Source organism: Rutidosis leptorrhynchoides, chromosome 4, assembly GCF_046630445.1.
Source record: "Rutidosis leptorrhynchoides isolate AG116_Rl617_1_P2 chromosome 4, CSIRO_AGI_Rlap_v1, whole genome shotgun sequence".
Taxonomy (NCBI): Eukaryota; Viridiplantae; Streptophyta; class Magnoliopsida; order Asterales; family Asteraceae; genus Rutidosis; species Rutidosis leptorrhynchoides.
This window is the reverse complement of record NC_092336.1, coordinates 488,200,593-488,217,723: the sequence shown is the minus strand read 5'-3', so window position 1 is coordinate 488,217,723 and position 17,131 is coordinate 488,200,593. Positions and strand designations below refer to the sequence as shown.

At 33.2% G+C, this 17,131-nt stretch overlaps 2 protein-coding genes across 2 annotated transcripts; one reads left to right on the top strand and one right to left on the bottom strand.

Moving 5' to 3' along the window:
- The first annotated feature begins 221 nt into the window (after positions 1-221).
- Positions 222-4,572, top strand: LOC139844643 (uncharacterized). The gene is made up of 5 exons (XM_071834875.1): positions 222-1,954; positions 2,027-2,103; positions 2,428-2,539; positions 2,734-2,850; positions 3,995-4,572. Exons 1-5 carry the CDS (start codon positions 581-583, stop codon positions 4,343-4,345), a joined length of 2,031 nt encoding a protein of 676 aa, XP_071690976.1. The 5' UTR covers positions 222-580; the 3' UTR covers positions 4,346-4,572.
- A 1,960-nt stretch (positions 4,573-6,532) lies between these two features.
- On the bottom strand, positions 6,533-9,692 carry LOC139844642 (uncharacterized). Its single transcript, XM_071834874.1, has 3 exons — positions 7,826-9,692; positions 7,609-7,721; positions 6,533-6,939 (listed from the first exon to the last, which is right to left on the bottom strand). Exons 1-2 carry the CDS (start codon positions 9,381-9,383, stop codon positions 7,717-7,719), a joined length of 1,563 nt encoding a protein of 520 aa, XP_071690975.1. The 5' UTR covers positions 9,384-9,692; the 3' UTR covers positions 6,533-6,939; positions 7,609-7,716.
- Positions 9,693-17,131: the final 7,439 nt, after the last annotated feature.

Here is a 17,131-nt window from a genome sequence, read left to right as displayed (position 1 = left end):
TCAACTCAAAATCAGATTAAATTAAATTAAAAATTAATCGTTTTTTAAATAGGAAAGAAACAAAAAGAACACTTGACATTACATTACGATATCCCCATAAGTAAGATGCTTCCGATGTTTTCTATCATCCCGTGATTTTTCTTGTTACCAAACTTAATTACTCCTTTACTTAAACCCTAAAAATCATCTCCTCCTCATTTCCACTTCCTTCACTAGAATTCGCACAATTTTCAATTACATGCTATACTAGTTTTATTACATTTAATTTAACATTTCGTAATTCATTGGTTTGATTCACTCGATTCCGGATACATACGATCGTAAATTGATTAGAAGCGTGCTTAACGTTTACTTAAGTGAATTGATGTTTGTGTGATTCATAGGATAGTTGATTTGATTATATATGTGTCGTAGTTGCTAATTTCTCGCCGGTTGATCACGTAATTTCCGGTTATATCCGATCGTAGTTCGATTAAAATCGTGGCTATCGTTTATTTATTCGGTTAATTGAAGCCTGTGTTGTTGATCGGCTGCTATATAGGTTTATTATTACATTATTATTTTTTTCAATTTGCAATCGATGGCAGATGGAGATGATAACGACTCTGTTTTGAGTGATGTGGAGGAAGAAGATTATCATTCGATGCCGATTGTTACCGGAACTCCGTCACTAACGGATGATGTGTCTGTTGACAGATTTCGACAAGTGATGGCGGAGCTTGATCGTGAACGGCAAGCTCGTGAGGAAGTCGAAAAATCAAAATCTGAATTGCAAGTTGCGCATAACAGGTTAAAAGTTTGGGCACACGAGATGATTAAAAAGCGAGACGAGAGTTCACGCCAGAGAGACGAGGTTTTGAGATCGAATGAAAAGTTATATTCAGAATTGGCAGAGGTTGTGAGGGCAAAGGATGAGTTGTTGAAGGAGAAAGATGATTTTGGTATGAAGTTGGAGGAATCGATGAAGGCTAAGGATTCGTGTAGATCGGAGATTGAAACGGCTGCACAGATGTTAGTAACTGGAATTGATAAAATATCTGGCAAGGTTAGTAATTATAAGAACTTTATGGCTGGAGGATTGCCTAGGTCGCAAAAGTATACTGGTTTGCCTGCTGTTGCTTATGGTGTGATTAAGAGAACTAATGAGATTGTTGAGGAGCTTGTTAGACAGGTTGAACTGGTAACTAAGTCGAGGAATGAAGCTAGGGAGCAAATGGAACAGAGGAATTATGAGATTGCTATTGAAGTATCAGAGCTTGAAGCGACAATCGGTGGACTTAGAGATGAGGTATCGAAGAGGAATTCGATTGTTGAAGATTTGGAGAAGTTAGTTGATGAGAAAGATAGGGTGATTACAGAATTGGAAAAAGAGTTGAATGAAAAGCAAGATTTAGTGAGTGAGTATGGTAATAAGTTGAGGATTTTGGAGTCTCGAATGGATTCACAAAGGCCGTTACTTGTTAATCAACTAAGTCGTGTTTCAAAGATTCATGACAAGATCTGTGATGTCGTGAAGGTAATTAACGGTAGCAAGAAAGAGCAATCGGACTTATCGAATTCCATGTTTCTCCCACAAGAAACTGATGTAGAGGAGAATATAAGAGCTTCTTTAGCTGGATTGGAGACGATAAGTGAATTAAGTTCAATGGTTTTCGATAAGACACAGGCTTTGGTTGTTGAAAGAAGTCGAGAAGTTAAAAGTCTAAATGATACGATTACTCAGTTGATAAGGGAGAAAGAGCATACAGGGTCTTTATTGAGGAGTGCTTTGTCAAGAAGGATGTCATCTGATTTGTCTTCAAAGACCAATGAGTTGTTTAAAGTAGCAGAAAATGGATTAAGAGAGTCTGGGATAAATTATAGGTTTAGTAATCATACTGGGGATGAAAAAGTTGCAGGTTCAAGGAATAAGGATGGTAATGTCGATTCAGAAGATGATGAAATATATAGTTTGGTACGTGTTATAACATAAATAGTACTTTCATATTCAAGTTCTTTGGTTGAAATGCTTATCTGAAATGTGCAGGCTGGTGCTCTTGAGAACATTATAAAACAGTCTCAGGTTGAGATAATTGAACTGCAGCATACTGTTGACGAACTAAGGTATTTCCCATTTCTATGTACTATCATGATTTATCATCTCACTCTAGCATTTTGTTATGAAGAAAGATTATTTATACTGCTGCCTGTAAATATTTGGGTGCCAATAAACTCTACCTTGCATACTTCACTGATGGTGTAATAATAATTAACCTAACTTGTTATCTGGGCAGTTAGTTACTTGATTTTGTGTTGTCTGTTGTATGATGCTACAACTAAAATTATTTGAAATTCCATGTGTTTATATGTTTTATGTGTACTTGTCTGTGTGAAATAGCTTCTAATGTGTGTAAACCATGGTGTATGTGGATACTATAATTTATAAAGGGCAGAGGCAAGTTCACTTAAGGAACATGTTGATGCTCAAGCAAAGGAGCTTTTGCAAAGGAAACAACAAGTAGATGAACTTGAAGAAAAAGAAAGTGTTGCAAATGAAAATGTAAGTTCCTATTGCTTTTATTAGTCATTTTTTTTATTAGTCATTTTTTTTTTATCAGTGTAGTCATTTATGTTCAAGGAAAACGATTTATACCAAGAAGTTGTGGTCTGTAAGTTGATGTTATAGTTTCTCTTTATCTAGCATGAAAGGACTTTGTAAATTGTGGTATATATCTTCTCTTTTGTGTTGTGTAGGTTGAAGGCCTTATGATGGACATTGCTGCAGCCGAAGAGGAGATCACAAGATGGAAAATGGCGGCACAGCAAGAAGCTGCAGCAGGCAAAGCTGTGGAACAAGAGTATGTAGCTCAGGTATGCTTTCATACAAGTTATTTGTAAGACAAGTCATTATCAAACATACTTTCATGAAATAGTATCTTAAACTCTTCTTAAATCCTAGATCATTTTGAATCTTGGATCAACCTCTAATTTTGTGATCATACTAGTGAAATGACCCGTGGAACCACGGATTTGTTTAAACATAACAATTTAATGACATGTTTTAGCTATTAAGTGAATGTAAATGTTAAAGTCATTTATTTTAATGACCCGTGGAATCAGGAATTCCAACTAAGAAACTTGTCGTTGTTTTTACAAATATATAGAGATGTATTTTCGCATACATATTAAAGAAAATCCATATTTGAATGTTAATAATATAATATAATTATTATAATTATAATTATTATAATAAAAATAAATAATAATAATAAAGTTTGCTCAAAGTAGAGTATTTATAATTTTAATAATAATAATATAATAATTATTAGTAATAACAAATGCTTTTTGAATTTTTTTTTAGAAAATTAAAATACAGTCATTATATAAAGGTTGTACAATATGCTTTAAAATTTATAAATGTGTTCATTGGGCGTTCTGTAGAAGATTGAACAATTTGTTTTAAAGTTTGTACATATGGTCATGTGAGTGTTTTATTATAAGGTTGTACATAATGCTTCAAATATTGTACATATGGTCATAGGGTGTTTTTACCATAAAGTTGTACATAATGTTTCAAATATTGTACATATGATTATGGGGGTGTTTTATTTTCTTTCCATAATGATAGGGGAAATTACTTTTTTTTTTTTTTGCATAATTCTCGTACATAATTCACGTACATATGATCATGGTTGTGCATTGTTTTTTATTTTTTTTCTAACTAAGGATGACATCATCATTAAAGATGGATTAGCTTAATGATGACATCATCATTATAGGATTTTAATAGAAATTATAGATTATAGATAACAGTTTTTGAAAAATTCCTAGTGATTAATAGTGGAAAAATACATAAATTTCTGCTTGAAGTTGACAGATCAGGACAAGTTTCATAGAACATTTGAAACCGTTTGATATGACCAGTCGTCTATACGATGAGTGTAATTGTGTTGAAATTGTTGCGCCTTGTTTGTTTGTATGTTGAACTCATTGATTGATATTTGAATACGTGCAGTTATCTAGCATACGCCAGGAACTGGAAGAAGCTAAACAGGTAGTAATAGAATCAGAGAAAAAACTAAAATTTAAAGAAGAAACAGCAGCTGCTGCCATGGCAGCTAGAGATGCAGCTGAGAACTCATTAAGATTGGCAGACATTAGGGCTACACGTTTGAGGGAAAAGCTGGAAGAGTTGAGTCGTCAACTTGAACAACTCGATACACGAAAAACCTCAATCAATGGAAATAGGTCTAGATATGCATGCTGGCCATGGGAGTGGCTCGGGTTGGACTCTGTGGGACCCCGCCAGCCGGAGTCACGCCAAAATAGTTCAAACGAAATGGAGCTTTCTGAACCTCTTCTCTAATAGAATTCATGTCTGGGTCGGTTTGTTTTTTCCTTACACTTAAATTATAGAGTTTTTAACTTTTTATTTTTTTGTCTGTGAGGCTTCTAATTTATTGTACAGTTGATACGAACACTCGGCTTCTGGGAATTTGGGTAGTACGTAGTATTCTTTTTAAGATATGCAAGAAAGTGTGGGTTTTTTTTCTTTGTACCGAAGTTTCAGCTTAACAGTGTAATCTTGAAATATATTCCATGTCGCTGTGAATGGTTGCTTATTAACTTCTAGTGTTTTTGATTATCTTTCTTTTTTCGGCGAAAATAACTAAAACTCGTATAGAAACGAGAGCGTTAGGGGAAATGGAAGCTCGCGTCTAGAAAGCAAACAAAAAGACTATCTATAAACGAATCTCCTCTAATTACCCGGAAATAAACATTGATCCAACATCCAACTAAACAATCTAAATAGAAATCAACAACTAGAAAAAGGAGAACAAAGGAACACGAGACAAAGATCTCTAGGTCCCGCTCTCTTCAAAACCAATTATCTTTTGAACGTTTGCAGAGGACGATAATTTTAATTTACATATCAAAACCAAAACCATGAGGATGTCAAACTGGAGATTTTGTGAACAAAGTTGAGACATGAGTGTTCGGAAAACCAGTCACCAAGTATTTGTTAGGAAAAAGTTGCCATCTCCAGATGGGGGTATATTCTGTGAGAAATATGCGAGGACATTAGCTAAAAGTAAGGGTGCTCCCATCCATCCCGTCCAGGCAGCCGTCCAAGCCACCGCCCACCTGGGCGCTGATGGCAGCCGACCGCCCAGGGGGCCGTCCAGGTCCACGTCCAAGCGATCGTCCCCCGTTTCGTGTTATTTGGTCAGATTTGTGGACGGTCGGACGGAGTATTAAGCCTTTTTTTTTTCTTAGCTTAAAAGCCATGAAAATAGTGTATCTATATATGTGACTGTATATGTATAGATGGAGATAGATGGAGAAGATGAAGATAGATGGAGATAGAGATATTTTTAATTTATTATTATTGTGGGTTCCATTTTTGTTGTGGCCAAAAATATTCTCTTTAATTTTTATTTTATTTTATATTTGTGATATTTGATTAATTCCTACATTTTTAATACGAAGTAATTAATAATAATTAATTAAATTTTAAATATTATTAATAATAAAAGTATTTTTAATTTAATTAAAATAATTAAATGTGGGTCCCAATTATTGTGAGGAAGGAGTGTTATGGTTGGGAGTGTTTAGTCTTGTGTTTAGTCCTGAGAAGGAAGTGTTGATATGGCGCTGATGTAGCACCCTGGACTAAACATGGAGAAGTTCCTCCATTGGGATTTGGGAGCACTCTAACACTCTAACAGTACACTGTGTGAGATATGCGTATATTAAGAATATTGCGGCAAACATTTGGGTTTTAGGATAAACTGAAACTTCAAATCTCCGTACATCTATCAGAAACATCTTATGTGCTCCGTAAAGAGCATATGACAGTTTGCGTTGTAGAAACGACTCAAACGAGTCTCTCTTATGGTTCCCGTTGATGTTATGCTGTTTGCCCGATGCCAGAATAAAAGGAAGGTCAAAATGCTAGTTCTTTTTAAAGCCTTGTTATTTTCCGTGGGGTTTATAACAAGTTAATGACCTTGGGTGTAAAACACAAATTTTAGCAAATATTGTGCTTGTGATGGTTGGTCTAATAGCATAATAATTAAAATAAACTCATTGTTTTGTTGTAATGATTTTTTATATTAATGTTTTTCATTGTGATAGACAGTCTTTGGATTAACTGAAAAATGGTCGATCCAAAGAACTGTAAGCTTAATCTGAACTACTAGACACCGAGGTTCATGGACACTAACCAAAAAGAAGAAAAGAACACGTCTCCATATTATATGAACTCGGGTTTCATGGGCAGGTAAGCAGGGAGCATGCGTGATTCAGTCCAAATTGTCAGTGGGTCAAAATACATGGTTACGTGGTACGTAAGAGGCTGGCCGATTTAGAATGTACTAAAACAGTCATTTGATCACGAGGTGAAAATAAAAGAAAAAAAGGAAGAAGCTTTTATAGCCATATATACACTATGACAAACTAAAATTCGCTAATAAATAACTAGTCTATGTCTAATACGTAGTAGTTGGTTTGTATTGTCTACTTTCGACACCTCAAAACATCTTCCCGTCAAGATCCCACAATATTAAGGGACTTTCTACAATGACCTTGTAACCAAATATGACTGCCGAAGAGCCCTTCCCAGGGACTTCATAAGGAGCATGTTCTTGATCTTTTGCATCATTCCACTTCTTTCCATTTGCTTTATAAAATGTTTGTCGGTTGTGATGTGTACAAAAATATGAGGTTATTCATATCATGTCCCAGATATTGATAGAAATTATGTATATGAATCGAAAGAGAGGTCCTTAACGGTGACTGATGGGGGTTGCTCGTTGTCACCAAGGTGGTTAACCGACCAGGTAAGTATGAGAATAGTGACAAATACATGTCTATTTACGTGATTTTGAGAGCTGTGTGGATGGATCCCTAAGAGGTGGTAACTGATGTTAGAGAAAGCCACCATTGATTTGCAGGAACCTGAAAAAAGACATTTACAACTTTTAATACAAATTGAGGTTGTTCTGTAAAGAACAGTCACTCAAATCAAAAAACAAAGAATTGTAGCATATGGGTAGCAAACACTCGAACAACGTCTTCCAACTGATTTTGGAATGTATATTTATATTGGACACACGGCGTAAAACACACGTGTATCCAAGTGTCTGTATAAACATTTAAGCTACATAGATCTTATAAGTTTGTTTGGTTTCTTGAACCTTCTATTGTCATTTCTCCTAACAGCCTGGTCCTAGGAATGGCACAAATGAACGTACCGTGATCCAAGGATCGCATTGCAACATGTATTTGAAACACAAATTTCTTAAGATCCACAAAAATTTTCAAGTGCAATCAATGCTAAACACACGAATTGATTTATGCTTACACACCATCTTTTCAGTAGCTTTAAAAACACTTGACATTAAGAGATGAAAGGGATGTTATTTTTGATCTGAGCATAGTCAAAGATTACACATAGACCTACTTTTGGTGCTTACAGTACATATTATATAATTAGTATTTATAGATCTATCATCAAGAACTAGTGAATCCCTAATATTCGAGGTTAATTTCTTTATCTTCAGAGCTAAAACAATAGATACTCCACAATATCTAAACAAGTAAGACAATGAAAGAAGTTACAACAACCTGGTTGCCTTGCTCTGCAACTTGAGCTTCAATGTAAAAGATGATTTTAGCAACAACACTGACTTATCAAACGGTTTTCTACTCATTCCAGACTTCAAATAACATATTTCAACCTGAAAAATATCATGTAAATAAGTAAGTGGAAATTTCCTATTTCTAAAATTGACACATGAATTAACTGATGCAACAAATGCACAATACGGAATACCACACAAACCTTTATCAGCACTTATGCTAGACGAATCTTTTGATTGCATAGCCTTAATAAGAGTTTCTGAAATATCTCTATCAAGAGTAAAACCCATATTCATCATCTGATCCCAAACGGTCCAAGCCAACTTAAACTTCTTTTCACGCACAAGTCCTCCAATAATAAACTTAAAGGTGACTTCATCTGGATACAAACCTTCAACTTTCATCTGCTCAAAAAGATTCATGGCTTCACAAACCCTAGAAGCCTTACAAAATCCACTAATCAACGCATTATAAGAAACAACATCCGGGGCGATTTTATGCTCTACCATATCACAAAAAATGGTGTGAGCAATTGATAATCTCCCAGTTTTACACATATGATCCACTATCGTTGTATACAATACACGATCGGGTAACAAACCCAAATCCGTCATCTTGTCAAGAAGCATTTTTGCCGTATTAAAATCACCATCTTTAAGAAACGCCTTTATAAGAATCGTAAAAGTAACAACATCGGGTAAGATATCTTGCCGACCCATTTCTTCAAATAACTCGTACGCGCGTTTAACACGAGAACGGTTGCAGAATGCTCTAATAATCGTGTTATAGGATACAACATCCACCACACCTATCACTTCCATTTTACTCACCACTAACTTATACGCCTTTTCAATTAGATTTGCCTTACAAAAACCTTTTATAATTTGGTTATAACTATAACTATCGAGTTTTAACCCGTGTCTTTCCATGTTTTTCATCAACTTTTCAGCCTCATCCAACATCAACTCGTCACAATAATAATTCAAGATCAGATTGTAAGTAACTAAATCAGGCGGACACCCATTTTTTCTCATGAAATTCACAATTGCTAGTGCTTTATCAAGACGACCAGCTTTACAAAGGCCGTTAATGAGCACATTATACACCGATACACTAAATTCATGTTTCATAACATCTACAGTCAACTCATAAGCTAAATCAACTTTTCCTACATCACATAAACCTATTACAAGTGCCCTACAAGCTTTAGTATCCGGTCTTAAACCTTTTTCGATCATCATTTGCCACATCTCAACCGCTTCATTGATTTTTCCAACCCTCATTAAACCGCTAATAACCGTAGTATAACTAACGACATCAGGATTTCTACCCTTCTCACTCATATTTGCCAACACTTGTAAAGCGTTATCTACTAAATGCTCGGAACACAAAAGACTCAAATACATATTATACGCCCACATATCGGGAATGGATCCAATTCTATTCATATCTTTTAAAAGTTTATCAATCAATCTAAAGTCTTTAACTTTACATAAACCACATATAAACCTTGAGTAAGTAAACGAATTTAGCGTATACCCTTTTGGAATCATGGCATCATAATATAACTCTACCAATTCAAAACGAGAATTACATACCAACACACCAATAATTCGGTTGTAATCAATGCTGAAAACTCTACAATCTGATTGTGACATTTCGTCGAACACTTGGAGTGCTTTATCAATAAGACCACTTTTAACGTAGTTTGATATGAGTGAACGGTATATGAGCCGAGGTCTACCAAGAGCTCTATACATATCAAATTGGGTATCTCAATTTATACATATCATCACAGACTGAGTGAACTCCGAGAATGAAAACAAACTCGGAGTTTAGTTATGTTGCTAATAAACGTTGAAAATAGTTAAAAGAGGTGAATTTGAATGTGGGTTTAAGAGGATCGATTTGGATCCTATAGATACAAATACATACACGCAGGGGCTGAAATGTGAGAGAAAGCTGGTCGGCCGAGAAGCAAACGGCGAAGAAGAGAGAGGGAAGACGTTGATGGACTTCGGGCCCGAGTCCAGTTGTTTGACTTCATATGGGTCCTGGATTATGGGCTTTGAATTTGGTCCCTTTCAACATATGTAGACATGTTAGGACAACCTTATATATCGTTCAGAAACAGTTACGGATTACTTATTATGAAATCACTATCTATATATATATATACATATATATATATGGGTCCAGTTGTTTGACTTCATATGGGTCCTGGATTATGGGCTTTGAATTTGGTCCCTTTCAACATATGTAGACATGTTAGGACAACCTTATATATCGTTCAGAAACAGTTACGGATTACTTATTATGAAATCACTATATATATATATATATATATATATATATATATATATATATATATATATATATATATATATAGTGGTAGGATCAAGAGGGAAGTAACCAATCGGGGGGAAGCAAAAACTTTTTTTTTTTTTTTTCGTTTTTTGAAAAAACTTTGTTCACGAACATTATAGATGGGATGGAAATATGAACATTTAGTAGAGACACTTTGTGATATATTTTTATTTTGGCGGGAAAACGCTCGAAGAAGTAATATATAACAATTATCGTGTTTTTCAAGCGTATGTTGAGGTTTTAGCTATCGGGGTTTAGATATTATGGTTTAGATATTAGGGTTTATAGGGTTTCGATATTAGGGTTTAGATATTTAGGGTTTAGGGTTTAGGTTTAGGGTTTAGGTTTAGGGTTTAGATTTAGGGTTTAGATTTAGGATTTAGATTGAGTTTTTAACACGAACAGTTTAGAGTTTAGGGTTTAGGGTTTGGTGTTTTGGGTTTATGGAATAAACCCAAAACACCAAACCCTAAACCCTAAACTCTAAATCGGGCTAAATTTTACTTCACAAAACATGGAAAAAAAACGTTCATATTCTTCACGAACAATATTATCTTGAATGTTATTTTTGTCGATCGTTTTCCCGCCTAAATAATAACATTCATCACGAAGTGTCTCTTCTAAATGTTCATATTTTCGTGTGATCTTGATGCCGGAAAAAAAATTCCAAAAAAAAAACAAAAAAAAAAAAATTTTGCTTCCCCCCGATTGGTTACTTCCCCATTGATCATGCCCCTATATATATATATATATATATAACAAAGTATTTGAAGCTTGTGGTAGAAAGTTATTTATATATATATATATATATATATATATATATATATATATATATATATATATATATATAGTGAAAGGATCCCTAGAGAACTAGAGTATGTAGAGAACCCATAGAACTCATAGATTGAGCTTCAATCTATGTGGAGATTGAGCTTCAATCTATGAAAAAAAAATTAGAATCTGCAAAAAAAAAAAAAAAAAAAAAATTCTGCAAAAAAAACAGTAAATCTGTACAGAAAAAAAAGTGAATCTGCAAAAAAAAAAAAAAAACTGCAAAAAAAGTCAATCTGCACGCAGATTGACTCAATCTGCACAAAAAAAAAAAGTCAATCTGCACAGAAAAAAGTCGATCTGCAAAAAAAAAAAAAAAAACTGCAAAAAAAAAAACGCAGATCGACTCAATCTGCACGCAGATTGACTCAATCTGCATAAAAAAACAGAAAAAAGTCGATCTGTAAAAAAAAAAAATGGAAAAAATCGTCAATCTGCAAAAAAAAAAAAAAAAAATTATGCACAGAAAAAAAAATCTGCAAAAAAAAAAAAAAATGTGAATCTGCAGCAGATTTACTGAATCTGCACGAGTTTCATGGGTTCTCTACTACCTTTGGTTCTCCATGGATCCTCACCCTATATATATATATATATATATATATATATATATATATATATATATATATATATATATATAAAGTTAATTATGATTTATTTAAAGATAAATACATGTACGTATAGTATATAATATGTATATGTATATTCCATGTATAGATATAATTAAATTTAGATATAAAATATAGTTATTTTAGAATATTATCATGTTTAGATATAAATTTTTATTAACGAATTTATCTTTCTGTTCGTCGCGAGTTAGGTTCCACCGCCATCAACGTTCAACTCGAAATAATTTGACGAACAAAACGCAATAAATTTTATTTAAAATGGAGGTTCGATGCACTACCAATGAAGCATTTCTTTTTTAGCAATAAATATGGAAGTGATTGAAATTTACATTTTTAGTCCTTCAAATATTTATGAACACGCAAATATAACTATAATAATATTAATTTTACATGACAACTCCCCCGAGTACCATTATTTTGCTAAAATGACTAACAACTTTTCGTAAATTAAAACTCATGGGTTACATTTTTATTCAAAAAATAATTGTCTATAATAATTCTTAAAAATATAATTTACACTTTATTAATGTTACATTCCATGGCAAATTTTCAATGTACTCTAATACTCCAATTTATATATTAAAATGATATTAATGGCGAGAAAACAATATAGTAGACATTAAGTTACTAACACCACTCAAAACCACTTTTCAAATTTGTCAACACCACGGGATCTTAAACTCAAAAGAACTTTAGCAACACAACGGGCTCTTAAATTCAATAGGAATTTTTTAAATTTATCAACACCACGTATCTTAAACTCAAAAGAATTTTTAAAATTTGTCAACACCACGGGCTTTTAAATAATTCTTATACTTTTCTTATTTTTAAGTGCTATTTACATATCAATATGAACTGCAAATTATTTTTTTTGCACAGTTTTTTACACACTCGTGCAACGCACTGGCTCAAAAACCTAGTGTATATATATATATATATATATATATATACACATTAAAATAGAGTCTCGATTAGCTAATAATTGTTTTCAAAACCCATTTAATTACCGTTAGATTAGAAAATTACAGCTTAATATCCCTCGATCCAACGGTCCATATTCATCCACTTAAAATATTAGCTAATAAATCATTCTTAATCAAAATTATACTTTATATACCCTTAAAAAAAACACATGCGGACCTTAATACTATTCGGATCCTTACCCGCCCCAAATCAATTCATGTGCTTCATCCATCTAAATTATATTTTAGATGTGTTCTTGACTTTATCAAATCCCCTTTCGAAACCCTAATTTTAACCTTTAAACGATTCGATTGTCATATGTTTTTGGCTATATTAATGTTTATTGATTTTTTGTCCACCATCTATATGACCGTGCTAATGAATTTAACATGAAAACCATACGCATTTAACCGGAAACGGAAGCATTCATTTGGAAAAAAATTATGAATTCCATGATGGTTGATCGTAGGTTATAATAAATCAATCGTTACTCAATCCACAACAAACGTGTTCGTCGATTTTCAGCTTTTTCTATGGCAAATATAACAAATATGCGATAATCACATCAGGGTTTGAATTAGTCACGACGACTGTAGGTAATTTGTTTTTTTTTGTTTAACTAATTTCGGGTGTGAAATAATTAAGATGAATTTGTAATACATTAATTTTTGAATAAAAAACACTAACTCCAAACCCTAACCATCAAAATAGATTCATCCCATATGCTATTACTTGTCTCTTGATTGTCACATGATTATTTTTAAATGGTTTATATGAATTACTAATTTTAAATGTGTTGCATTCTACATAAATTACTTGAGCCATGTTATGAATTGATTATGTTTAAGATTCAGGATCATAATGATAATTGATCAGCCCTTTAAGCAACTAAGTGCATTTCTATTTTTTGATCTGTTTAATTGGTTCATACTGTGTTAGATGATATTGTTTGTTGTATGCCAGCATTTTGTAGGTACCTTATGGAATGTCTTGGGTGTGAAAATTGTTGATTAAGGCTTTGCTTCTGGTTCTTGTCCTCGGAACTGCACCAAGAATTCTATTTTCTGTTGATATAAGCGCATTTACCTAAGTTTTTTTGTTTAATTTTATGATGTGATTAAATTATTGTTTATATTTTCTGAATTTTTTTTTTTGGCTTAAAATGGTGATGGGTCGCACCGACTTGAACTTACCCATTTATCAGTCCCTGTTCTTAGAAGACGAAAGCACATTCGTAGAAGAAGAACGCATGACAAAATATTATTGGTTTATGCTTGATTGTGCTTGATATATGAGTATACAATTTTTGATGGAAGATACAATCGTCCAAGTCATGATGTGGACACCAAGAATGAAGCCCATATAGCAAATTTAGGTTTGCTTCTATCTTGCCTAAGTAAATATATTGGATTTTATTTCTCACAATATGTTAAAAGTGATGAAAATTTAATGTAATGTCGTTGGTTTTGATTTATTTGTCAGTGTGTTTGATCATCATTTTCGGGTAAGTTTAATACGGAGTAGTAGATATCTTACACATTTTGAGTGCTACAAATGAATGATCTCGAGGATTTTATACACTAAACACTTTTGAAAATTGACCTGTGAAAGCTTACATTGTCACATTTGTACAAGTGCAAGCAAATGGCAAAACAAGCCCCATTTTCCACCTAATACTTGTGCCTCAATTTACAGCCAATATTTGATCAGGCATATGAGCCAATTTAACACTTGTTATTTAAGTTTATGATGATGAAATACTTTCTTATCAGAGCTAATTTAAGGGGCATGCCTTGGATTATTGTCACGGGATTTCTAAATGTATGATTTAAATTGAAAGTTTGAAGTGTGATTTGTTGATGATAAAAAAAAAAAATCCCGATATGTTGTGACCATGAACTGTTTGGAACTTGTGAGATAATTAGATGTCCCACGGTGTTTAATAGGAGAAACTATGCATTTCATCTTCTACCTTTATAAGCCAACACTGTGTGTTTGTGGGTTGTGTGCAGGACCACTTGGAGGAGCCATATGGTAGTGATGGGTATGTATTACTAGAAAAGCTTTTGTGCGTTTGTAGGTTGTGTGCAGGACCAACAAGTTCCATCCTCATAAAAAGTTTATGATGCTTCCATCTATTGCGAACTGAGCCATACGTTCAGGTACAATAATACCTTTTTCAACCCAAGCAAAACTTAATGAGGAAATTGAAGATGTATTTGAAACCGAAGATCGTCTTAAAGATCGACCAAGTTAAAAAAATACGAAAGATATTCACCAGATTCTATACTAATACCATTATATGTCAATAAGGATACATATGCTAATCGATTTGTCTTAGCTTATTTTGTCCAAGATGTTGATTTTATATCTTGACTATGCATATATATGATCTGTGCACTTGTTTTAGGAACGGTATAGTTGCATAATGAGATAACAATATTGTTTGCATCCATAAAAACCATTTTATTGGTCGAATACCCTAAATCTATTTATCTCTTCATAGTGATTCACGACAAAACTTAGTCATTCGCTCAAGTTTCTTTACACAAATAAACAAAATAAGTCTCATTTTTTTTTAGGGCAGGTGAAATGCTGGCAAATTACAAAGCTAAGTAAGACTCCTCAACCTTGTAACCCCCCAAACCAAAACACGACAAACCCGCGTTAAAATCTCAAAATAAAAAAAAAATTTGTTCGTTCAGCAACTGGCGCGGCGTGCCATATGGCCGCGCGGCGCGTCAAACCTGTCTGTCCAAAAAGTCTTGAAACGCGAAAAAGATCGGCCACTTCCCGACATAATTTAACAAAACGCTTTTAACAACATATTCAAACATGTAAAACTAACACAATTCAAACATAAAATAAGTTTTACAAAGCGGGGCCCACATCGGCCGTTCTACGAGTTTCATACAAAAGTTTGAGTTTCGACTGCATTAGTTTAATTTCCAAACGACACTACGAGCATGGTGTTTGGGGTTAAACTACCCAAGTCCCGGTCAAACTCCAAAAGCTATCTCAATCCAAAAAGCGTCCCCCAATCAACAAAGCGGGATCTCTAATCCAAAATAATGCCCTTACCCTTGTCCACATCCGAACCTATAAAAAGGTAAACAACGAGAGGGTAAGCAAAGCTTAGTGAATGCAATAATTATACATATACATATACATATATAATATACCTACTTGCATACACTTACACACACCGTAATGATTACTAGCAATAACAATTAGCATACAATCTCCAAGTAAGCTAAATACTGTAGTGACCCGAACTTTTCCATGTTTATATATATTAATTGAGATTGATATTTACATGATTAAATGTTTCCAACATGTTAAGCAATCAAACTTGTTAAGACTTGATTAATTGAAATATGTTTCATATAGACAATTGACCACCCAAGTTGACCGGTGATTCACAAATGTTAAAACTTGTAAAAACTATATGATGACATATATATGGATATATATATAGTTAACATGATACTATGATAAGTAAACATATCATTAAGTATATTAACAATGAACTACATATGTAAAAACAAGACTACTAACTTAATGATTTTTAAACGAGACATATATGTAACGATTATCGTTGTAAAGACATTTAATGTATATATATCATATTAAGAGATATTCATACATGATAATATCATGATAATATAATAATTTAAAATCTCATTTGATATTATAAACATTGGGTTAACAACATTTAACAAGATCGTTAACCTAAAGGTTTCAAAACAACACTTACATGTAACGACTATCGATGACTTAACGACTCAGTTAAAATGTATATACATGTAGTGTTTTAATATGTATTTATACACTTTTGAAAGACTTCAATACACTTATCAAAATACTTCTACTTAACAAAAATGCTTACAATTACATCCTCGTTCAGTTTCATCAACAATTCTACTCGTATGCACCCGTATTCGTACTCGTACAATACACAGCTTTTAGATGTATGTACTATTGGTATATACACTCCAATGATCAGCTCTTAGCAGCCCATGTGAGTCACCTAACACATGTGGGAGCCATCATTTGGCAACTAGCATGAAATATCTCATAAAATTACAAAAATATGAGTAGTCATTCATGACTTATTTACATGAAAACAAAATTACATATCCTTTATATCTAATCCATACACCAACGACCAAAAACACCTACAAACACTTTCATTCTTCAATTTTCTTCATCTAATTGATCTCTCTCAAGTTCTATCTTCAAGCTCTAAGTGTTCTTCATAAATTCCAAAAGTTCTAGTTTCATAAAATCAAGAATACTTTCAAGTTTGCTAGCTCACTTCCAATCTTGTAAGGTGATCATCCAACCTCAAGAAATCTTTGTTTCTTACAGTAGGTTATCATTCTAATACAAGGTAATAATCATATTCAAACTTTGGTTTAATTTCTATAACTATAACAATCTTATTTCAAGTGATGATCTTACTTGAACTTGTTTTCGTGTCATGATTCTGCTTCAAGAACTTCGAGCCATCCAAGGATCCGTTGAAGCTAGATCCAATTTTCTCTTTTCCAGTAGGTTTATCCAAGGAACTTAAGGTAGTAATGATGTTCATAACATCATTCGATTCATACATATAAAGCTATCTTATTCGAAGGCTTAAACTTGTAATCACTAGAACATAGTTTAGTTAATTCTAAACTTGTTCGCAAACAAAAGTTAATTCTTCTAACTTGACTTTT

Coding starts and splice junctions, on each gene's coding strand:
- LOC139844643 (XM_071834875.1), top strand. CDS start 581: ATGGCAGATGGAGATGATAACGACTCTGTTTTGAGTGATGTGGAGGAA. Junction 2,104..2,427: donor CATACTGTTGACGAACTAAG/GTATTTCCCATT, acceptor TAATTTATAAAG/GGCAGAGGCAAGTTCACTTA. Junction 2,540..2,733: donor AAAGTGTTGCAAATGAAAAT/GTAAGTTCCTAT, acceptor TGTGTTGTGTAG/GTTGAAGGCCTTATGATGGA.
- LOC139844642 (XM_071834874.1), bottom strand. CDS start 9,383: ATGTATAGAGCTCTTGGTAGACCTCGGCTCATATACCGTTCACTCATA.